At 36.9% G+C, this 24,473-nt stretch overlaps 1 protein-coding gene across 5 annotated transcripts in view; it reads left to right on the forward strand.

The window, feature by feature from the left end:
* HTT (huntingtin) overlaps positions 1–24,473 on the forward strand; it is an 80,422-nt gene that overhangs the window by 35,644 nt on the left and 20,305 nt on the right. For all 5 annotated transcript variants that reach the window (XM_027642678.1, XM_027642679.1, XM_027642680.1 and 2 more), the window contains 21 exons: positions 141–268; positions 1,110–1,220; positions 1,783–1,860; positions 2,514–2,737; positions 3,273–3,351; positions 3,485–3,646; positions 4,530–4,585; positions 5,360–5,508; positions 6,164–6,300; positions 8,280–8,396; positions 10,495–10,617; positions 11,133–11,368; positions 12,690–12,832; positions 16,052–16,259; positions 16,855–16,996; positions 18,224–18,403; positions 19,866–20,042; positions 20,289–20,365; positions 21,580–21,718; positions 23,235–23,357; positions 24,172–24,385. In XM_027642678.1, coding sequence (XP_027498479.1) covers positions 141–268; positions 1,110–1,220; positions 1,783–1,860; positions 2,514–2,737; positions 3,273–3,351; positions 3,485–3,646; positions 4,530–4,585; positions 5,360–5,508; positions 6,164–6,300; positions 8,280–8,396; positions 10,495–10,617; positions 11,133–11,368; positions 12,690–12,832; positions 16,052–16,259; positions 16,855–16,996; positions 18,224–18,403; positions 19,866–20,042; positions 20,289–20,365; positions 21,580–21,718; positions 23,235–23,357; positions 24,172–24,385 — 3,003 coding nt within the window. The remainder of the gene's footprint in view (positions 1–140; positions 269–1,109; positions 1,221–1,782; positions 1,861–2,513; positions 2,738–3,272; positions 3,352–3,484; positions 3,647–4,529; positions 4,586–5,359; positions 5,509–6,163; positions 6,301–8,279; positions 8,397–10,494; positions 10,618–11,132; positions 11,369–12,689; positions 12,833–16,051; positions 16,260–16,854; positions 16,997–18,223; positions 18,404–19,865; positions 20,043–20,288; positions 20,366–21,579; positions 21,719–23,234; positions 23,358–24,171; positions 24,386–24,473) is intronic.

The following is a 24,473-nucleotide window of genomic DNA, read 5'->3' on the forward strand; positions in this document are numbered from 1 at the left end:
GTTTTTGCAGTTTGGAATATGCATGCAGATTGAAAAATTCATGCTGTCTAATAATGCAGATGTGGTTAATTACGTTGAGTGTATGTGTCATGAGCAACCTGGAAAAGGTATAGGGTGCTAATCTATTATATACTTCCAAGCTCCTAGGCAAACTGATACTACTGGGCCTGTTCCAACAAGTAAATCATCTTCAGTAGGAAGCTTTTATCATCTTCCATCTTACCTGAAGTTATACGATGTCTTGAAAGCAACCCATGCTAATTATAAGGTACTGCATGATATGGATTGGTTGAATTGCAATGCTGGATAATCACTTTGTTTCTTTTAAACATATCTCTGCTTCTGTCAACTCACTTGTTTGCCTGTGTGAACAATTTCTACACACACAAAAGAATTTAAAGAAAGATCACAAATACCACCAATAAAACCAAAAACTGATGAAGCAAAAACCTGTTACAGGCATTGTCACGCTACTGCTTGTTTCTCTGCTGTCACTAATGGTGGTACCAAATGACTTGCTGGCTTGGCAGTGCCAAATGGATCCCCATGTCTATTCTCCCCTCAGTTTATTCCAGTATTGAATAAACTTTTCCTCATTAGTTCAGGCAGTAGAAGATGCATTCCCTAGAGACTTGGTAATCTGATGTGTACACTTCAAGGACTGTGTTATTACACCTCCTGTGTTTCTGAGAAATACATTATGACCCTGAGATGAACTCAGCTGGTTAGAGCCTGGTGCTCATAACACCAGGGTTGTGGGTTCAATCCCTGTATGGGCCATTCATTTAAGAGTTCTACTCGATGATCCTTGTGGGTCCCTTTCAACTCAGTATTCTGTGATCTCTTTTCCATTGCTTGTCAACATCCTAGGCCTTCCCAGATGATCTAAATGCCTCAAGCTGGAAGATCCTTTTTTTTATTTAGTCAAAATGGAGTCCTACCCTTTCAGCAATTCATAAGGCAGTCTAAGCTGTCAGTGGTGTTGGTTGAACTACACTGAAATTCTAGGCAAAAGATCATTTTGTGTCAGTACCCACTTCTTCCTGTAATTTGTGTCTCCTTGTCAAGTAATTGTTAAGAAAAAGTGTGGTTTTACTTTCTGGGAACAGGTTACATTGGATCTCCAGAACAGTAATGAGAAGTTTGGATGTTTCTTACGGTCTGCCTTAGATGTTCTGTCTCAAATCTTGGAACTTGCTACCCTTCAAGACATTGGAAAGGTATAACATTTATTTGGGTTTTTTTTGTAGTTAACTTGTCCTATATCTGTGGTCCTTACTGGGAGAAAGTAGATATCACTGATTTCAAAATAGGTACTCTTGAAAAAGACAGTAGTCCTAGAAGTGTTGTGCTCCTACAATGTTGGGTAAAGTGCTGCAGCATATTTTCCAGGTCAAATTGCTGTTGAAAACCAGAGTAATTTTTTTAGTGTTTAAATTTCAAGAGGGGGGGTTTCTTTCCAGTAAAAATGGTTTGTCTTCAGTCATTTTTACCATATTTATATGTTTAAATATACAAAATGTCAGAAGGCATACTGTCCTCCTTCATCTTGTATGTCTTGATATTTTTTTCTCCTTATCTGTGATGTTAGGCATGGTGGTATTTTAAAATTAGGAGACAAATATTGCATTTTTATTTCTTTACATACTTCCATGATTTCCCTTCAAATTGGTGCAGTGTTACTAAGTACAAAAACCTGATCTGTGGTCCAGTTTTCATTGTAATACTTTATATAATGAAGAAAAATGCAATTAGGTGCATTTGTTTTTCTGATTTTTTTAGTGTGTAGAAGAAATTTTGGGATATCTAAAATCATGTTTCAACAGAGAACCAACAATGGCAACAGTTTGTGTACAGCAGGTAAGGAGTTAATTTTTGCATTTCTTGAAGATTAATCCTGATGTCCTGTGGCTGTCAGTTGGATACTAAGACTGGCCATTGTTTTAAGGGAAGTGGTATGAGGAAACCTTGGCCCAGGTGGAGCAAACAGAGCATGTTTTCTTTCATTTTCATTACTTGTTGTGTAACTTGATACTGTCTGAATAATATAGTTTCTTCTTGAACTGTTTCCAATTCAAAGAACTATTTTAGCTAATAATCAGAAAACAGGCTTGTTTCCTGTCTTACAGAAAGTGTTCTTCAGCCAGTTACATGAATCAAAAAAAACCTGGAAGGCAAAGAACTGCTTTACTGATGGCTTTCTTGCAGGCTTCAGTTAAACATTTAGGTTCAAGTCATCAAAGCTTAATTTTGGTTAGAGGCAATCTTCAGTAGACTATTTTGAGTTGCCACATGGGAATAGCTTCAATTGCAAAACTAATCATATCTTTTTTGGTGAGGTATGGATTGTTTCTTTTTATTGGCTTTTTTCTGTCTTCATGTATTTTGACTACACGATCCACAGGTTGCATTTTGACCTTTCCTCTAAAGTCCTTTGAGAGGATGAGGAGTCAAGGGGCTTTTTTTCTTGAAATGTTAACTTTTCTTTTTTTCCTTCCAATTTTCTTCTCCAGTTATTGAAAACATTGTTTGGGACAAATCTGGCTTCTCAGTACGATGGCTTGTCTTCAAACCCCAACAAAGCTCAAGGCAAAGCTCAACGCTTAGGTTCTTCCAATTTGAGACCTGGTCTCTATCATTATTGCTTCATGGCACCATACACACATTTTACACAGGCCCTTGCTGATGCTAGTCTAAGGAACATGGTTCAGGCTGAGCAGGAGCACGATGCTTCAGGGTAACTTCCTTCCCTTATGATATAATGTTAACTTGAACTACAGGCTCTTGTTAGTGTTTTTCATAAATTCGAGTATCTCAGGGGTGCTATGTAACTTGCAATTACAGACTTAAGGAGAGTAATTTGTCTTGGTTGGGACATCCTGAATCCAGTTATCGTTAACATGTTTTCCAAAGCAAAGCTAAATCATTAAAATGGGTATCACTGAAGTTTTTTAGAAGCATAATGGTTTTAAATGCTTGTATTTGAATACATTTAATTAATTTGCTAATTACAGCAAATAGTCAATAGCCTAAAGGAAAGGCAGAAGGATGACTAAACAAAGACCAGAAATTCTTTCTCTAGTGTGTATTTGTTGTCCTCAAATATGTGTGATCTGATCAAAGTGTACTGTAGGTTGTCCCTAAAGTTCTTGGAGCAGTTAAGTAGATTAAGAAAAGTTGGCATTGGCTAAACAGTGTGTAGTTAAGAACAGCATGTTTTGTTTTGGTTTTTTAAATGTGTTGTGTGGGGTTTGTTTTTTTTTTTGTAACAGATGGTTTGATGTGCTGCAGAAAGTTTCTACACAGCTGAAAACTAGCATTTCCAGTGCAGCAAAACATCGTGCTGATAAGGTACTTGTATCTGTGTCCTCCTGAAAGAACTGTATCTTAGATTTAAAACATTTTTCCTCCTTTTAAAACTAATTTGGTTTTGAATCAAAGACCTGTTCAGATGTTAGATTACTTTAAAATCTCTCTATTACAGAATGCTATTCACAATCACATTCGTTTATTTGAACCCCTTGTCATAAAAGCATTGAAACAATACACAACAACAACGTCGGTACAGCTGCAGAGACAAGTTCTAGACTTGCTTGCTCAACTGGTTCAGCTGCGAGTTAACTACTGTCTGCTGGATTCAGATCAGGTTGGTACCTCACCACATTTGCCCATTTGTCATACAGGGGTCTCACCAGCAGGCTTAGGTAACATTTGCAGCACAAATACTTCCAATAATCAATCCATCTATTGCACTGTAGGTAAAAGGAAAGACTTAAAGGAGGGAAAGACTCAATTTCACCTCAAGCCACAAAGAGCTTCAGATTTCTGGGGTTTATAATTTAATTTCTGAGTTCTGCAACAACTATTTAAGAACTGTTCATCAGACTGACTTAAGGAATAAAATGATATGGGCAATACTGTCACTGTTGTTTAAATAAAACTTCATTTACATATGGAAATACCTTCTTTCCATACTGAGAATATGGACTTTCTTACGACAGATAAGAAGCATCATGGTTGACAACTATTGCTTGATGTTAATGGCAGTAGAGGGGAGCTAGTGGCAAATAGAGTAGTCTGTATAGTTGCCCATGTAAGCAGTAAATTTATAACATAAAATTAAAATGGATTATTTACAAGTGTTTTATTTATTACAGTATTTTTGGGTTTATAAGCTAGTGTGACTTTCAATACCTAACTTTTCTGTAAGTTCATGCAAGATAATTCTTTTTAATTCATATATACTTTGGATTTTATCTTGGTTTAGAGCTAGATTTTTGGCTGGTTCTTAACTTCTTGACTGTAATGCCTCAAATAGTGTGTTACATGAGTGAAAGAGAAATATACAGACTATGAGTAAAATATGGTCCAAGTTCATGCAAACTGTAATAAGCTGTAACATCAACAGGATTGTAGAGGGAACATTTCATAACATTTTAGAATGAACTATAAGTGTAAATGATTTTCAGTGCCCAATCTGTAACTGTCAAAATGTGTCTGTTCTGATGCACAGTTTATTCTTTCTTTAGGTGTTTATTGGATTTGTGCTAAAGCAGTTTGAATACATTGAAGTAGGACAGTTCAGGTACGACATTAGCAATGATCCTTTGAACACTGTGGGTTTACGATTGTCTCATTCTGAAGCAAGTAGGGATAGTTTTGCTGGTTATTTCTGCCTTATGAGAGAGTTCCCTTCTGAGTAATGTGCTTGTTTTTTCTCTGGCTTCAGTGGTAACCCTTTCAGATGTTTTAGGTTCCATGTGATTGAACAAGTCAGGAAGTAACATGTTAGAATACAATGTGAAACTGTGCTGTTCTGTTTCTCCATTTTGGTATTGTAAAGCCATTCTTTGGGACCCCACACCAGAGCTATACTTTCAGGAATCAGCATTTCTTTGCTGGATTCAATTGCTTAAGGGAGAGCTACTTCTTACTACTGTGGATTCAGAGTGAATCCCTGTGTATGCTGATCACCTGGTACACTTTGTATAGGACCTAATTGATCATAAGCAAGGCAGTGAAATTTTTATTGTCAGTTATTTCTGGTTTTTCTCCCACTTGAGTTTGTATGAAGAGATAAGTTGGCTTCCTGCTGTGTGGATCTCCTCCAGAAATATGCTAATGTCTCATGTGCATTAGATAGTATGTTGTAATATTAGTAACTGTAATGGTCAGAGCTTGAAAGAAATCCCTTGGGAGAAAATCCATCGTACAGAACAGAGCACCGAAAATATAGAAATACTATATGAAAGCAGAACAATACATTGTTTAAAAATACCTGACTGTAGAAAGATTGAGTTTTACTGAAGAAAGCTGTGCAATTCAAACTTGACACTTTAAATTTTTGTTTCATTTTCAGGGAGTCTGAAGCAATTATTCCTAATATCTTCTTTTTCCTGGTGTTGCTGTCTTATGAGCGGTATCATTCCAAACAGATAATTGGAATTCCCAAGATCATTCAGCTGTGTGATGGTATCATGGCCAGTGGAAGGAAAGCTGTTACCCATGGTAATTCTAAAAAAAAATTTTAGTAAATAAAAAAAAAAAAAAGAAAAAAGGTACCAACACTAGTAATAGCAAAAATTCAGCAATAAAACCAGTGTTGACTACTAAGGTATAGAAAACTATAATCATACTGACTGTTCCAGAAGACACTAACTTTTAAAATTAAGACATCAAATAATCTCACTTAATTCCTTCAGGAAGTTTATTAAACCATACTAACACTGCTGCCCCACATTTTGGATCATACATAATTGCAGCAAAGCTTTTATTTGAAACTTTATTAGGTAATGAGTTGACAACATAGCAGTACGTTCAAGGCTTTGATTTAATTTTTAGTCCACTTCCCTTTTTCTTCCAGCCTGTAAATAAACATCTCTTTCGTACTTACCAGTGATTCTGCTGAGAAATCCTTTATAAAAATATCTTTTTTAGCCCTGAGAATGGGCAAATATGTCCAAAATGTAAATTTTCTCCTAGAAGTGAAAAGATAACCATCATTATGCATGACAAATTTGGGGTTTGTGGAGTTTTTTGGGGTATGGGTAGAATCTTTAATAAACTAAAGCCCAGCTTACTTTTAGTAACTGAACTATTAGATCAAGAAATCATTGTTCAAGAGTGACTTGTCTCACACTAAAACAAAAACATCTCATTTCAGCAATACCAGCTCTGCAACCCATTGTTCATGATCTCTTTGTGTTAAGAGGAACAAATAAAGCTGATGCTGGGAAAGAGTTGGAGACGCAGAAGGAGGTGGTGGTATCAATGCTGCTGAGACTTATCCAGTACCATCAGGTAAGAGAGGAGGACAAAGCATCCCTGTTTTTGGTCTATAAAAGGGTAACACTGCTGTGACTGCTAAAAATGCTTCAGGCAATATCAACAATTTTCTATACAAAAACTGAGTAGCTGGACTCTGTGTGATAGCTTTCCCTGTAGAGTGAGCATGCAAAGATCTTTGAGAGTAGGGGAAAGGTCCTGCATTACAAATCAGTATTTCAAGTAAAATAACATGTCTGTAGAATTTCGTAGTCAAGTCTAGATAACTAAGCACTGAAATGCTCCACTTAGGATCATGATCTTGGTTGTGTTGCTGACAGATTACACAGAAGGTTAGTGGAAGAGAAGAAACTTAAAAGAATGGGGGTAAAATGGAAGAGAAGACAAGTTTAGAATTAGGAAAGATGCTGCATAAGGATGATTTTGCTGTACAATAGCACTGTCTTGAATAAGACTTATTTGAACAAGGTAATGAAACTGGTAATTAGGTATTTGTTATCACTTGCTACTTTGACCCAGACCGCATGGGTTTGGAAAACATGTTTCTGCTTTGTAGGAGTATAACAATGACTTTCTTCAATACACTTTGTTTAAAAGAAAAACATAAAAGTAATTTTAAGAGAAGTGACATGATCAACATGGGATCTTATTGCTTATTCAGGTGCTTAACAAACTTAATGTTCCTTTCATCCTTTCAAAATGCAATTCTAGTGTATGCTAATGTAAGCACTGTATTTTCTGAGAATAGTTGGAAAAAAGTCAGTACATCTTGTCAAAATAATTTGTTAGAACTGCGTGTTCAGATTGGGGTAATTTTGTGTATCCACATTTTCTTTTGATTTTGTAGTTTTATAATCATAAAATGACTAATATAACTATATGAAATGACACTCTGTAGACACATGATGTGAAATAGTGAATAATTTTGTGTTACATAAGGTACTGCAATTGCTGGCAGATCTCCTTCTGACACACTTAACCTATTAAAGACCACCCCTGCACTGCTCTTCCCACACCATCCCATTTGTAGCTCTTGTTCTGCCCTGTTCTGCTGGTGCAATATGTATAAACTAACCCTGGGCTATTCTTTTGTTCCCTGGCTGTGGCTGGGATGCTCTGCAGTGGTGTCTCTGTAAATTTGGGAGGTTCCAAAAGCTGCAGCCTTTAACTCCACCCATGGAGCTTCAGAGTTCAAGTCACTTGGGCCAGAATCACTCCTGTCTGCTCTTTCACGTGAAAGTTTTTTGGGAAGAAAGTCACCTGAGAATCTCTCTCTGCCTGATCTGAATTATCTGACTTTCTTTGACAAGTGTTCTAACCTGTTTTCTGAACCAGGTTTTTCTGTCCCACTTACCACTCAATATATTAACACTGTTGCTTGCTGTGTCTTTGGCCTGTCTGTCTTTCAAAGAATAGTCTCTATAACCTTCAAACCCATAACTCATTCAGCTACTAGAAGTGATCCTTGCTTGGTGTGCCCCATTATGTTCTCTCTTGTAAACTTTTATATGGAAGTGACAAATCTCAGGTGAACAAGCTCCATGAAAGTGTTTGTTCTGTTTCTTTGACCAAATGTAAACTTTATTGGAGCTAAAGGCAGAGTATACATTTGGAAAATTGCTCTCTTCCTTCCTTCCCTTTCTGTTGAATTAGTGGTACAGCATTTAGATTTCTGATCCTTTTCTTAGTTGTTTGTGTATTCTTTTGCCAAATACCATTTAGAAAGGATAAAGAAAGCAATTTTTTTGTAGTTTATGAAAGTAACTGGAAAATTCTTTAAAAATCACCGTCAACAGCAAAAAAGTTGTAACTAAGAACAGGCTTTTATCCTGAAAATGGGGTTTTATAAATGTTGTGTGATTTCTCATCTGGGATTTTTTTTCCCACTTTTTGGCAAATGGTTGAAACAATGAATGTTTTTCCCACTGTAGGATTACTTGAATGTTGCTTGTTAGTATTGGCGTTTACTTACATTCTTTTGGTCTTTTCCTCAGGTGCTAGAAATGTTCATCTTAGTATTGCAACAGTGTCATAAAGAAAATGAAGACAAGTGGAAGAGATTGTCCCGGCAAATAGCTGACATTATTCTCCCAATGCTTGCAAAGCAACAGGTGGTTATATGATTGTTTTAAATCTATAAACATCTAAAATAATTGCTGTAATATATGTATCAGTAATGGCTTTGGGTATTTGAATTTATTTTTTTTTAATATGAAGACAAATTTTCTTGAAACTGTGGTTGCCATATCTGGAAAAAACAATTACTGCAAGGTAAACTAAGTTTCTGAAGTGATGAAGTTCATATTTAAGTGCATGAAGTATGTGCACTATGATTGAGACTGTCTCCAGAGGAGGCTCATTCTATTTCTCTTAGATACATGGTTGTATCAGAACACCTATTAAATGACCTGAAGATTGTCCAAATGTCAAAATTACTTTTTTTTCATAGCTACAGTGGGTCTAATTGCAGACTAGAATACTCAAAGCCCTGTCCAACCTGTCCTTGAACACTTCAAGGGATGGGGCAGCCACAGCTTCTCTGAGCAACCTGTTCCAGTGCCTCACCACCCTCCCAGTGAAGAATTTCTTCCCAATATCTGATGTAAATCCACCCTCTTTCAGTGTAAAGCCATTTCCTCTTTTCGTATCACTACTGGCTCTTGTAAAAAGTCCCTCTCCAGCTCCCTTGCAGGCCCCCTTCAGGTACTGGAAGGTGCTCTAAGGTTTCCCCAGAACCTTCTCTCCAGGCTGAACAACTCCATCTCTCAGCCTGTCTCTGCAGGACAGGTGCTCAGCCCTCTGATCATCTTCATGGTCCTCCTCTGGGCTTGCACCAGCAGGTCAATGTCCTTTTGCTGAAGACCCTGGAGCTGGATGCAGCACCAGAGCAGAGTAGAGGGACAGAATTACCTCCCTCAACCTGCTGCCCATGCTGCTTTGGATGCAGCCCAGGACACAATTGGCTTTTTGGGCTTTTTTTTTTTTCTTTTGCCTAATTTCCTCTTTATAAATAAAAGTGTCTTTAGATGGAATTTCCTATATTTCAACTTGTACTTAATGCCTTTCATCGTGGTACTGGATACCATTGAAAAGATTCTGGCTCTTGCTTCCGTGCTTGTCATCTCCTTCTCCTGCTTCCCCTGGTCAGATACTTGTGCACGTTGATGAAGATCACCCTGAGCCTCCTCCAGAGTGAACAACCTCAGCTACCACTTGTGTGACAGGTGCTCCAAGCCAGTAACCATCCATGTAGCTTTCTGCTGGACTCCCTCCAGTGTGCATGTTTCTCTTACTGGACTGCATACTGGGGCAGGAGAGTGGGTGCTTCATATCTGAGAAGTAAAGAAGACTCCTTTTAGAAAAAAAAATTTCAGTGCTGCTCCCTAAGCAATAGAGGACTTGTCTTCGATACAGCTTTTGATACAGCTTTTCTGGAATTATAAACACTTACTTCAAGGATAAAAAACAGAACTAGTGAATCGTGCCCTAAATGTTCTTTGCTCCATGATGGCAGTTCCCCAGTCCGAGGAGGAGATCTCGTGGCTGGGGAGAGTGGGCAGGATCAGAGAGCAGGTTTTGAGCAAAGCTAAAATGTTGGCAAATTGAAATTTATATTGTTTTGTATGACTGTGCACGTGGTCAACTGTCAAATTATTTAAGCAGGATTGGGGCATCTAGATTTATAGTTCAGTCCTTTGCTTTTTGTAGTTGATTGTTTTAAAATTTATCTAAAAAACTGTTCAAATAAGCTGTCCTGCCTCTGTTGCTTTAATACCACTGGAGCTGTGCACTTTTCTGATGATTAGGAGGTTTTTTCCTCGTAGTTATCTGCTTAAGTTTATTCATGACCAGTATTGCTCTCTATAAAAAAACTTGGTAGGATGTGCAAGGAGGAGAAAAATTTTAAATTTTGTAACAACTCAGTCTTCTGGTCTCATTCTCTGAATAAGGCCTATTTCTCCTAAAAAATATATGTGGTATGTATATTAGATTTCGTATAGTAGGTTTTTGTCCATGTTATCAAAATTCAGGTGTAGAAAGGCCTGCAATGAAACTTTAATTTACCTTTATGGCTTTTGGTTGCTCTGAATTTTGTACTGTAAAGCACACAGGTTGTCATAGAAATGTTTAAAACATGAAATGGTAATTTTATGTTGGAGTTATCATTAGTGGATAGTTAGAAATTAGTTTTGTGTTTTTCTTTTACAGATGCATATAGACTCTCATGATGCTCTGGGAGTATTGAACACACTGTTTGAAATTTTGGCTCCTTCATCCCTTCGCCCTGTGGACATGCTTTTAAGGAGTATGTTTGTTACTCCTAAAACAATGGTAAGCAATTGTTTCCAGAGAAGAAAGAATCTGGTGGCTTTCATGCAAAACAAAAGAACATGTGTTTCTCTTTAATAATTTGCTATGTAGTGTTAAAGTACCTGCAGCAGATTTTGGGAATGAATTAGTTAGAACTAATATGATTTACCAAGTGCTTTATACAGGAATGTTCTGCTTATGGATTACTTGCCTTCATATTGTATTTTGAGGATAAGGAATAGAGAGAAAGGTACTATTACAATAAAGTCTAGAATTCAATTTGATAGATAAATCACATTTTTCTTATGCAAGTATTAGTACCATTTTTGTAGTTGAGAGATTGTTTAACAGAGTGAATATAAGCTTGACAGTTACAACAAGAATAGCATTTTGGAAGATCTGAACTTAAAAGTTATTTCCTGCTTGTTCCATTCTGAGAAGGGTCTGGTTTTTGTTTTTTTTTTTTAATACATTCCTATGCTGTGTTGTTTAACCTCAAAAGTGTTCAATGTTCTGTTTTTTTATGTTTGTGTTAGGCATCAGTGAGCACTGTCCAGCTCTGGATTTCTGGAATTTTAGCTATCCTTAGAGTTCTGATTTCACAGTCAACAGAAGACATCGTTCTATCCCGTATACAAGAGCTTTCCTTCTCACCTTATTTGATTTCATGTCAAGCAATTAACAGACTGAGATGTGGAGAAAACATATCCACGCCAGAGGATCGCACTGAGGGTAAACAGGCAAAATATCTGCCTGAAGAGACATTTTCTAGGTATGTTGTCTTTTGAATAACTTAGGGAAAGATGTTGGTTTCTGAGAAATCACAAATACTTTGTGCAGTATTTTACATGTATAGAACTGTTTCTGATAGGAATAAAGTCTCTTAATAAGTTGATATGGGACAAGTGTGTGTGGAGGAAGGAATACTGAGATGGACAGGGATGTAGATAAGCAGTTTGTTGAGCAGAGAATTTAGACCATTCTGGTACCTCTTCTCAGGCCAAGGGATTGACCTAATGGAGCTGTTAAAATGGATGAATCCTGGACTTATTAAAATCAGGTCCAAAAACTTAACTGCTTAACCCTTCCCTTCCTTTCTGTGTGGTGACTAAAAGACAAGTCATTTCCTTAAGCAGAAGCCCAGGTACTGTACTGGAATCTTGGCAGCCATGGGATTCAAATCTATTAAGTTAGTCCTGCTGTTTATTTCCTATTTTTCAAGAGCTGGCTTTGTCTAGTTAGCTTCTCATGTTGATGTCCTCAGAGAGTGATGAACTTCAGGCAAAAGAAACGTGGAGAGAGGGCAGTGGTATTACATTACAGAATGTTTGTCATTAAGGCATTGTGTTTCAACGTGGTGGGAAACATTTGAGATAGATATTCGTTTAAGAAAATAAGGACTTTTTACGCAAGTATGGAACTTCAGATAGGAATAAAATGCTGTTTCTTATCACTGAGCTCACTGTGAGGGTGATGAGTAGAGGGAAGAGGGGGCTTCTGGGCACCCACACTGTGACCTTATGCCCAACAACAGTGACGTGGGTAATGGTTATGGCCAAGAGCAAGGATGGCTTTCCTCAAATGCTCTTTTTTGGTGCTTATTTTGACACCACCCATTGCCCCATCTGGAGGTTTGATACAGAACCTGTGTAGTAGAGTGTGGATAGATGAGGCTGTAAACAGCTGAATTACTGTGACTTGCTGAATTACCTCTGCTCAGCTGAGCTGTGGTAACTGTCACAGTTTGTTTTTAGCTCAAGGCAAATCACTATAAAGACACCATAACATTTTGAATATAAACTTTGTAAGTGAGGTGGGATGGTTATGAATCCTAGCATAACTTCAGCTGATGGAGTAGATAATCTAGATCCAATATGTAATTATTGAAGTGCTTATGGTCATATAACATCATATTTGTTTTAGGTCAGCCTTTTCTGTAGTGTTTCATTTAGTATGCTCTTTAGGATGAATGGTCAAGGGCTTCATATTTTACTTTTTAAACCTAACTAAGTTATGTAGGCAAACCTCACCTTGTTCTGAAAGATGTTGCATTGATAGTTTTCCTGTTGACTGTGCACGTGTTTTTTTTCAAGGTTCTTATTACAACTGGTTGGCATTCTACTGGAAGATATTGTTACCAAGCAATTAAAGGTGGACATGAATGAGCAGCAACACACTTTCTACTGCCAGGAGCTGGGCACACTGCTTATGTGCTTAATACATATCTTCAAATCAGGTAATACTTGAAACATTGTCTGTGTTGTATCATGTAGTGGCAGAGTGGTTTTTCAGTTCTAAGACAACTGTTGAATGCATTGAACTACCGAGAAGGAGTATGTAGGTGCTGAAATGTTACATTTTACTCCGTATAAGGAACTTACCAAACTTTTGTGCTTGTGTATGCAGGGCACATTTTTCACATTTCTTCAGTCTTTGTGGAACAAAATCTAAGTAGTGACTTATCATCTCTCCTTTTCACGGTCTAAAATCTTCCAGTCTAAAAAAGTGCAAAGCGTTCCAAATTTCTGGCCATATTTCTCATGTTTTTTCTCAGTTTGGAGGTTGGTAGGTCTGTCCAGGCTTAAACTTACTGAGTTACAGACCACTGGTTCAGACTCATGACAAGGTAGCTTCCCTTTTTTTTGTCATAATTAATAAAAACATATAAAACAAACAAATCCCCAGAAAAATAGGAAAGGTAGCACTGTTCCAGCTAACTGGTCAAATTTCCAGTTTTGGAAATTCTGCTTTAGGTATCTTCTGCTCGATACCCAGTAAGCTGGCCCTTCGTAATTCCTTAGTCCTTAGGTTGATTCCTTAGTCTTATTTTCCTAGTAGTGGCACTATCTTCCCTTTCTTCTTTTATTCTTACTTTACTATGACTGCCCTTTTTGAATACTGATTTTCAGCTTGCAGCTGAAATCCAACCTTAGATTAACTGTAGTTGTCTCCAATTTAAAAGGTCTTGGCACAAGTCCCTGGTTCTTCATAGACCTGTTTGCAGATATGGGACAAGGAACTCTGCATTCCATTGCCTCAGTCTACAAAATGGGAGTTAAAGTACTTTACTACTTAGCAGAAGTGAATAACAAAAAAGCGCATGCCTAATACTGTTGTTAGGCATTTAAGTCGATTCAGTGCTCCATTGTATCTCAACCATCTCAGATCTTTTTTTCTTTTCAAGCTCTTCCTACAGAGTTCAGTTTAAGTCCTTTATTGAGAAAAAAATCTTAGTTCTGTTCCTATCATTCCTGCAAGCTACCTCTTGCAAATATAAGCATTGTAGGTGTAGAGTTAAATCAAGTGCAGATGGATTTGTTCTGGATCTTCAATTAGTTCTCTATCTTAGCTCAAAGCTTCTGCATCGCTGTGGTTTAGCTTTCAGTAGCTTCACTTCTCTGAGTCTTCAGTGACACTAACAGGTAGAAAAGTGAGAGGGAAACCAATTGAATTACATTTTGAGAGTTTGTTCAGCTCCACATCATGGTGGATGATGTTTTGACTTGTCAGCAGAGAGCTTTAGCTTAAGAAATGGAGTCCTCTAAACCAAAGTTCTTGGTGTAAAACTCCAGGACCGTGCATGAAGAGGCACAAAATTTGGTGACAGTTACCAGAGCCTTCCTTGATCTTTGAAGGGTGCTTTGGGGCACAGAACCCGGGGTATAGTGAGTTGACAGCTCTCTTCCCATGTGTCTGTTAGAGTAATAATTTTTATACTATTTCTGTTTAGGAGAAACACCTGAAAAAATATTATAACAAATAACTTATGCCAGAGCATTTTGGAGTAAGTGATTAATTGGTGTCAAGCCGGGAGCAATGAAATCAGAAAATCAAGCTGGTGATTGAAACTGGGGAAGTAGGTTCTTCCACAGTGGCAGCTGGGGATAATGGAGAGGGAAAGCACCTAGTTCTGCTGCAGTGACAGGCTTCCAGGCTGCACTGGGAGTCTTTCCAGGAATTATGTAGAAATTTTCATGGAAAATTAAATATTAAAATACTCATGCAGAACACTGGGATATGTGTATTGCACGATCTCTAGAAATTAATTTAATGTAAAACTACAAATAACTTAGGGTATATTATTACTACTAGTATTTATGTGGCGTAACAGAGTAGAAGAAACATTGTTCTGACACCTGGGCTGTGTTTTCATGTCAGAACATTTTTGTTTGGGTTTAGGATTAACTAAGTGCCTGGTTTTGTAACACTTTCCTTTTGTTCAGTTAAAACCTCCATACCTATTTTCTCTTGAAGTTATATGCTCCTAACTAGAGGTGCAGCTTATAGCAACTTGTGTCTGGAAACACAGACTGTATTCTGTTGTTTTTAACCACTGTTCTACTTAGAAGTTTTGTCTTCTCACCTGTTACAGTGTTTTCAAAATGTGAGTGTTGCTGACTCCTATGTAGGAGCTACTAGATTATAAGTGAACATTTTCAGTAGAAATAAAAGGCATAGACCAAGTGAAAAGATGAGCATGCAGTGGCTTTCATGACTGTGGCAAGTCACTAGATGGTGCAGTTCCTGCCAGTGCAGGAAGCTGGAATGGTGCTAGCACTGCTTTGCTAGTAAGTGGAACCAGAGTTTTAAGACTCAGTTACTTTTCCCATTCTTTGCTGTTTACATTGTGTATTATCAGTCCTGGGGGCAGCTTAAACTGGTCCACATGGATGTGGAATTTACAGCTTCATTCTTCTGTATATCTGGCAAAGCAAGCAAGTAACTCTGCAGATTTCCTTCATTATTCTGATTAGCTCTTGGTTTCTAACTTACTCTGAAGGAACCTTTTTTTTTTTTTTTTACCCTGGTCTTATCTTCTCATAGAAACTCAAGAAGTTCTATACCTTTAGACAGCTTTCCTTGTTTTCCCCCCCTTTTCATATTTCTTGTTTTCCCACCCTTTGTTTTGGCACATGAACACAGAATGAGCAAGTCGGAAAGCAAAATTTTGCTTTTGTGCTGGGTGTTCAGTATGCAGGGTAATGGCAGAAACACATTTTGCACTTTAGAAATTTGATGGAAGGGTGTAAGTTTAGTTTCAATTACATGTATTTGGGAAGCCATCCTCTGAACTAAGATACTTGTAAACAAGCCTTCTTCCTTAACATGCAAAATAGTAGTTCCATCATGGCTCTTAATTAGAACATCTGTGTTTTAATTTATAAACAAACAAACAAGAAAGTCCTGGTCCCGCACTGAAAATTTTAATAAAGTTTTCATGTATCAGATGAATTAGAATTATAATCAAACCTATCTAAAGCATTATTTATTGAGTCTGAGACCTGGTAATTTCTGGTTTACACACTGCCCTTGGGCAAACTCCTCACTTGCCTTAAATTTATAAAACCACTTAGAATATACCTTTCTTGCAGGAATTCTACCCTGAAAAATTTTGAGACTTCAGAATTCAGACTAAAGTACAGTTACTCTAACATGCTTTTGTTGTTGTTTTTAGGGATGTTTAGAAGAATCACAGCTGCAGCCACCAGACTTTTTACAGGAGATGGATCTGATGGTAGTTTCTACACTCTTGAAAGTTTGAGTGACCTTGTTCAGTCCATGATTCCCACACATCCTTCTTTAGTTCTCCTCTGGTGTCAAATCCTGCTTCTTGTCAATTATACCAACTACAACTGGTGGTCAGAAGTGCATCAAACCCCAAAGTAAGATTTGGTTTTTGTTCCCTAGTAGTAGCCATGTGTTTCACATGATTATGTTTGCTAAAATCTAATTAAAGCAATCTAGCTTCTTTCTGCTAAGCCTGTCAGCCCATTGAATAGTGCTGCTTGGATTCTGAAATGTAGTTCTGCATTTACTTTACATGTGCTGTGTTGTCTGTTCTGACATGGGCATGATTTACCGATATTGTCTCTGTTTTTCTGGGTTGTGCATCATTCCAGTCTGACACTACACTGAGTGTTCAAGAGCACTGGTTTGGCTTGAGAAAAAAATACAGTTGGTTCTGTTATCCTCCCAGAGATGCAATAGCCCATGTTTCTCTTTTAAATAACCCATTTAATTCTTTAGACTGTCCGAAAAAGTAATAAGCAATACTGCATTTGTTAAAAAATAAAGATCTGATGGGAAGCCAAGTGTCTACTTCAAAGCAGAGTAATGTTTGAATGAAGTTCATAGGGAAATATGTTATGTAAGGGCATTGGTAGGACGTTCCAAGCAATTTGGTTGTTAATGTTTTAGTAGCTGTATCAGGAAAATATAGCAAGAAAATAGTAACAAAATATAATGTACTTCCTGCAGGCGACACAGTCTTTCTACTACTAAATTGCTTAGCCCTCATATATCTGGAGACAGTGATGAAACAGATTTGGAATCTAAACGGGGCATGTGCAATCGGGAGATAGTGAGAAGAGGAGCACTCATTCTTTTTTGTGACTATGTTGTAAGTTTTGAATTATGACTTTTATAACTACAGTTTTGGGTTATGATGCTGACAGTCATTTATTATTGGTGTGTGTTAACTGAACCTATCTGGCTCACAAGTGAGAAATGAAGACTTGTGAAATGAATAATTTTGTTTTCAGATGGTGCTTCTGTAAGATTAGATATGACTTCATTTGGCATTTTTTTGCTATTCTGAACTGAGAATTCTCTTGGCTTGTAATGGATACCTGGTGGGTAATAGAATTATCTGCTGGGTATCATATCCCTTACTTGTCAGGTGCTTGGAGCACACTCAATAGTTTTAGGTTTCCCAACACCAGTAGCAGTGCATAATGTCCAGGATACAGGGGATTTTTGTCTCTACACCTTAAGAGGAGAGGTTTTACATTAACATTTAACTTCCATTTTGTTTCTCTAATGACAGCAGTTCCTGTGGCTTTGGCCTCTCACTGCCTCAATATTAGCATTTTAGTTCCTTGGGAACCTTTGAGGTGAATCCTCTGGTCATATCTAGTGTTGCACTCTGGTTTGCATTGCAGAGCGGTTTTGAGGCAAGCAAACTACATTCCTTTCAGATTCAATTAACCAAAAGCTGTGTGTAAGAAGCACTTCAAGTACTAATGGACATTCAGTCACCAGAGTCAGATTAGAAGTAGTTCAAGGTAAAATCCTCCCAAACCTCTTTGCTGGGGTGGGACAGCCTCTCAGCATCACCTGGTTAACTCTACAGGTCTTTTCATCTTGCATTGCACTGCTTGTCAATACACATACAGCCTCTTTAGGTTTGACATTAATTATTGACAGATTGCTTTGGATTTGTTTTCCAGGAATTATTCATCTTGTATTAAAGGCCAGTAGTAATAAAAAATCTTTAAAAAGAAGCCTAAATGAAAATTACATTTTACAAGACAACTCTGTGCATGCATGTTTATTTCAAACAGCATTTCTTTAAAAGCAGTAACTTTGAATTGACCTTCTCAATTTACTTGTTTCCAACCTGAGTTTTTAGTGTTTTTAAAAAATAATTTGCAACAAGATCAAAAGCATTTGGAAAATTTGTCATGTAAAAATAATGATGGTGATATTAAAATATAGACACTTTATGTCATTATTTCAAAGTAGCTGTCAGAATTATATATGAGAAACTTCATGTTGTGTCATATTTAGTAATTAAGTTTTAACATTGGTGTTACTTGGATAAAATTTTAATTTTTTTCCCCTTTAGTGTCAAAACCTACATGATTCAGAACATCTGACCTGGCTTATTGTGAATCATGTTCAAGACTTGATTAATCTGTCCCATGAGCCTCCAGTACAAGACTTTATTAGTGCTGTTCACAGGAATTCAGCAGCCAGTGGTCTCTTCATCCAGGCCATTCAGTCACGGTGTGAGAATCTTGCAGCTGTAAGTTTATCTAGATAGACTTTTTGTAAAGAATAAAGTTACTTACATTTCAGCATAAGTTTAACTGGTAAGTACGCGAAGTCTGACATTTCTGGGTCACTTATCAACTCCTAATTTTATTTTTAAAGTCACTTGTTTAAAGTACAAACAGCAAACCTTATATTATCAGAATCAGTGTCAGATGTGTTCCAGTCCATCCAGTCTATGAATTCAAGTGGAGAGGTTAAGTTACTTTTCTTCCTTCCTGGCTATTACCCCACATAATCAATACTTGAAGAGTAAATGAAAGCTGTAACTTTCACCTCTGATTTCAGTATTTCAGTACCTTGGTAATATAAATAACAAACTATAGAGGCAGGAGTATGAATCAGTCTGTCTTCATAGGCTCTGAGATTATGAAAATTATTTGCAAGCTCCTACCTTGCCCATTGATCTGTCCCAAAAATTGTAGACTCTTGGTGAGGGAAAATCACCAAGAAATTCAGGGTATGATTTCTCTTGATTATTTTGGTTTCAAATTAAAAGGAGTGAATGATGTTTTATAGGGATATAAAAGGCTGTATGCATCCATCTTAATCTTGAGAGCTCACTAGGTGGGAAATGTAATTTGCTGGACTTTCTCTAGAGTTGATTGTGGAAGATGCCACCTGCAGCCTAAGTAGCCTCAATGATGTTTCCTATCTCTTCCCATTGTCTCTGTGTATCTAGTGCAAATGTATTAGTGCTTTAGGCATGTGAGTAAAACACTTTCAAGTTACATAGGATTAGTCTGGGCTTCAGTATCTGAGAATCAGTCGAATTAACTAAAATAAATAAGTTTGAATGGAAGGTGTAATCATTCTGTGAGGTGTTTTGTGAATATCAGAAAAGACAGTAAAATAAAAATGTCTGATATTTACAACCTGCTCTAAAACAAGACTGGCTTCATGAGTCAAACTGGGTTTTTCCTTTAGATTATTAGTGCTGAATTGGTGCTCATATTTTAAAAAATAAAAGAAATTTTAAAAATTCTTTGCAACCCCTTTTAATCATGTGTAGCTGTCGCTGTTTTTATGACTGAACATGTGCTCAAGAAATCCCTAATGCTTCTCTGGATTCCTGTCCATCTCTTGTCTTGACTCTTCTCATGTTGCTGCCTTCTTCCAGCAAGAGTTGAAGCTTCTCACCATTTTCAAAGCTTTTTGCAATTTCACTGAAGTCTCTAGATTTTTTCCCTAAAAGTTTTGCTCCCTACTTTTCTTTGTGAGATTGCATTTCTACAGTTACACATCAAACAACTTAGTGTTCATATTAATTAAATAACCAGTAACTCAAACCTATTTACATATAGATAATAATAATGATCAGCTAGTTGTCTGCTCTAGTTTTTTATAAATGCCTTTCACTTTAAGATCTTTGTATTCCGATTGATTGCCTTTTTTTTTGTGTCTGTTTTTGTGTTTTGTTTTGTTTCAACACCTAGCCCACAACTCTGAAGAAGACTTTGCAGTGCTTGGAGGGAATACATCTCAGCCAGTCTGGGGCTGTCCTGACCCTGTACGTGGATAAGCTCCTGTGCACCCCGTTCCGGGTGCTCGCCCGCATGGTCGACACTCTGGCTTGTCGGCGGGTGGAAATGCTTCTGGCTGCAACTTTGCAGGTAAAGAGAACTCCATTCCTCTAAACAACATTGGGCAGTGCCAGCAGTATAATCAAATGTGATGATTTAAAGTAAATCAAAATATGATGTCAAAGTGATTTCACTGGAAAGGAATTTTTAAATTTAATATATGGATACATGAATGTTTACGTTTCACTTTATCTGCCTATAACTTTCTTAATCTGTTAAAAGTATCTGTGGGGATTTTACATATTTCTGTCAAATTCTTGTGACTCTTTCCTATAGAACAGCATTGCTCAGTTACCAGTTGAAGAACTTGATAGAATTCAGGAGTACCTTCAAAACAGTGGATTAGCAACAAGGTAAATAATACCAATAATACCAGTATGTGTTAAAGTGTCAAACTAAATAATGTTTTAGTACTAATTGTGTTATCTCTGTTTTCCTACATTTGGGTTTTTTTTAAAGATCAGATAGTGGGTCTTTTTTGGAAGTAAAATAGGAGTAAAGCCTCTCATAAGATGCTGTCATATTCTGGCACAGGGGCAGTTGTGTTTGCTGTGTTGAATTTGCAATAAACTTAAGAATTGCAGCAAGCTCAAGGCATGATCAAATTCTCTGCCCTGCATCCCACTCAGTATTTAACTTTTGAGAAGCAGCAATCTCAAAGTAATTTCTTGACAAAAATCTATATTAGTAAAACCAACTTTATTTTTTTCAAACTTTTGCAGACTATTGTGAGTCCAAGCTAGGTGGGATTGGTTTTTGTTGGTTTGGTTTTGTTTTGTTTTTCCCCAGACTGCTTTTAGAAAAAGGAGCAAATTATTCAGTTTTTGAAAAAGCTTTATTTGATGTTGGAAAGATCTTAATTTACTACTTTTGTTGTTGCTAATGTTTGAAGTTAATGTCTGTTGACTGAAATGAGAAATAAGTAGGGAGAAAGAACCTAAAACCCAAGCCTGCAGTAGATCAATAGTAACGTGCCTTCATAGGTAACATCACATTTGAATTTTTAAAAAAAACTCCAAAAAAATTAGTTTGTACAAGTTCTTGATAGCTGTAGTGGAATTAAAACAAAAACCAAAACAACCAAACAAAAGAACCCCTACCCCCCAAAAAAAATCCCTGACACTAACATAAATCCGAAAACTGGAATTCTTAATATATTTGAAAATAAAAGTATAGTTTCAGTGGATTCTTCATTAGTATCTTTTACAATGTATTTGCCTGCAAACAAATAATCTGTACACTAATTTGATTCTTCTTACTCATTAAAAAGATTTGCTACATAAAGAAACTGAACAGCTTGTACTTCACGCTTAAGTATTGTACGAATTCTAAAACTAAATTCAATTTAAATCCTTACTGTTGGTGGTGCTGAGTTAATTTGTTTTGGCCACTGATATCTGGAGAAACTTGCAGTTTTGCATCCCATGACTGCACATATCCATCAAAAACTTAAGACCCCACTGCTTTTCTCTCCTGGGATTGGAATTGATTCACTGGATGTCTTTGTGTTTTTAAATTATTTACAAAACTGAGTTAGCTCTCTGCTGATGTGTTCTTCTGTTTTCAGACACCAAAGACTTTACTCGCTCTTGGATAGGTTTCGTCTTATGGTAGCACCAGACACAACTAGTCCTTCACCTCTGGTTACCTCACACCCATTAGATGGAGAAGACCAACCAGCTTTAGAGAATGTAATTCTAGACAAAGTAAGATTATATTTACAAAGACTCACTAAAATTACAAAATATATAAATGCATCTTATTTTTACTGTGCAGTTAATACTCTCAGGATTGTCAGTGTATCTCAAATATAGATCAGTGATTAATTTCATATGTGTTGGCTGACTGTTGAACTTAGGGTGGATAATTAGCACTTGCATAGATGTTTGTTATATTGACAGTGCTGTGAAAAATTTACCAAATTTGGTTTCTTTGCCTGACTTTAACGGAAAGATTTAGTAGAGACAGATAAATAATCTGGGGTTTTTTATGTGTTTACTACAGTGATTAGTTTTATTCATTTGCTGAAAGTTGTTGGTTGGCTCTTAAAAATTAATCATTACTTGTCCATTACTTTTCTCAGCTTTAAATTAATTTCAGAGAACCATCTTGAATATTTAGCTGTTTCTGTCTTTCATTTCTGTCTGTATTTCCAAGAGGGGTGGGGGGCTAAGAGCAAATCTTTGGGGCCTGTGCCTTCCTTTTTTCTAGTTTGTCCCATGGCACAGATAATTTCTCCTTTTCATTCCTCCATGTTCTACAGTGATACATGATGATAGGAAACATATGTAGCTGAGATGGAAAAAATTATTTGATTAGCTGACAGTTTGGACAACTCTGATAACCACTTGAGGAACCCATTGGCTTAGGGGAGAGATTGAGAGCTACTTGGACAGCGAGAGAAAATGCCCCGTAACCTTCTGTCTTCATATTAACCAAAAAATCTAATTCCACCATCACTGAAAATCTGTGCAAAGGAAGTAGTTTTTGTGTGCTTCCTCCACAACCTCTACATAGTTCATAGAATCATAGAATATCTGAAGTTGGAAGGGACTCATGAGGATCAGTGAGTTCAACTCCCTGCTTCTCCCAGGACTACTAAATCATCTGACTAAGAGCATTGTCCAGATGCTTCTTGAACTCTGACGGGCTTAGATGTGTTCTAATTAATATCAGCAATTTTAGGTTGTCCAGTTATGATAAAGAAAACTAGTAATGGAGTAAATTTGCAGTCATGCATGAAGGTCTTAATTTATTCATGGGATTGTTAAAAGATAGATGTTATCTTCATCTGTGGATTTATTTGAATCCGAAGACTTTTCTTCTTTGGTTATAGTATTGGGTTTTTACCATTACTGTTACGTTTGTGTGACTACTGAGTATTCCATGCTTCTTTCTAGGTAGTCTCCTCAGCTTTAGGATCTTAATACATACACCTGCACTATATATAAAGATTCATTTTTCCTCATTTCCTTTCCCTACTTTATGGAAATAGACAACTTATCAGTAAACACCTATTGGTCTAGTTTGAGATGTTCCATTTCCATTCAACAGTTGTTTGTTTTGCTTTGCTTTTTTCATTGAGGTTTTTTTACATTAATTTAGCCTACTGTAGCCTAAACAGACATTCAGTGCCAATGAGCAGTTCTCCTCTTGCCCCCATGAACTGTCTTATTTTCTGAAAACAAATATGTAATAAATTTCCTTTTTTAATTATTAAAGGACTGGTATGTGTCACTAGTGAGGTCACAGTGTTGCATCAGATCTGACTCAGCACTGCTGGAAGGCGCAGAGCTGGTAAATAGGATTCCTCAGCCTGACCTGAACTCCTTCATGACCAGCAAGGTAATTTCTTTGTCAGATGAAGAGGATGTAACTAGTTCAAGTGTTCATATTGATAGTATTAATAGATTACATTCTTAAGTGGTTACATTCTTAAATGTAAGTACTTCAAATTTATATAATACTTGTGTAATTCATTTTGGAAGCTAAAAGAGTAGACATTTGTGTAACACAGTAGATATCTGTGTCTAGCAATATTGCTAATAGTATCTTTCTAGTAGTACAGGTTGGGTGTATAGAGTGGAAGCAAAGGTTCCTTTACGTATTGCAATCACAATAATCCTGTGTTACCATTTTACATAATCTTGTTTTGCCATTCAGTCCATCTGTTTTTCTGTAACCTTTTCAAAATCTGTGCTAGATGACTTGCAGTGTGCCAGTAACAGGCCACAGATACTGAATCTGGCATAAAGGACAGCTTGTATCTCTTGCTTTTTTTTCTAAGAACATATTTTGTTCAAATTCTCTACGTTACATTTGCTGCTGGTATGCAGAAATAATAGTGGAGAAACTGTTTTTAAAAAGATGTTTGACTTGTTGGTTTGAAAGCTTATTACTTGAAGATTCTTTGTGTATATGCTGTCCTTGAGCTTTTTTTCACATATTGTCCTGAAAATCTGGAATAAGCATATTAATTTTCTTTTCCAGTATGGTTCTGATTGGAATTTAAATGTGGAACCCATGTGGGCTTAACTGTGGTGTTGTTACACCACAATAGAGCAGAGGTCATAGTAGTAAGTTAGTTAATTGCTAAACTGTCAAATTACCACCATGTTAGTATGCCAGCAATTTCTTTTTATTTACTCCTTGATTTCAGGAATTCAACCTAAGCTTGTTAGCACCTTGTTTAAGCCTTGGCATGAATGAAATCTCAAGGGACCAGAAGAGTAGCCTCTTTGAAACAGCTCGGAGGGTAACTCTGGATCACGTGTCTTCTGCTGTACAAAACCTTCCTGCCAACCACCAGGTTTTTCAACCACTATTGCCACCTGAGCCATCAGCCTACTGGAAAAAACTAAGCGATATCTTTGGTAATAGAAATAATGGTCTTGTAAAGTTTATTCTCTTCACTGCAAAGATACTTTACCGATGTGTTGTGAATACATGAACTTGCTATTT

Source organism: Corapipo altera, unplaced genomic scaffold (assembly GCF_003945725.1).
Source record: "Corapipo altera isolate COAL_440 unplaced genomic scaffold, ASM394572v1 22, whole genome shotgun sequence".
Classification (NCBI taxonomy): domain Eukaryota; kingdom Metazoa; phylum Chordata; class Aves; order Passeriformes; family Pipridae; genus Corapipo; species Corapipo altera.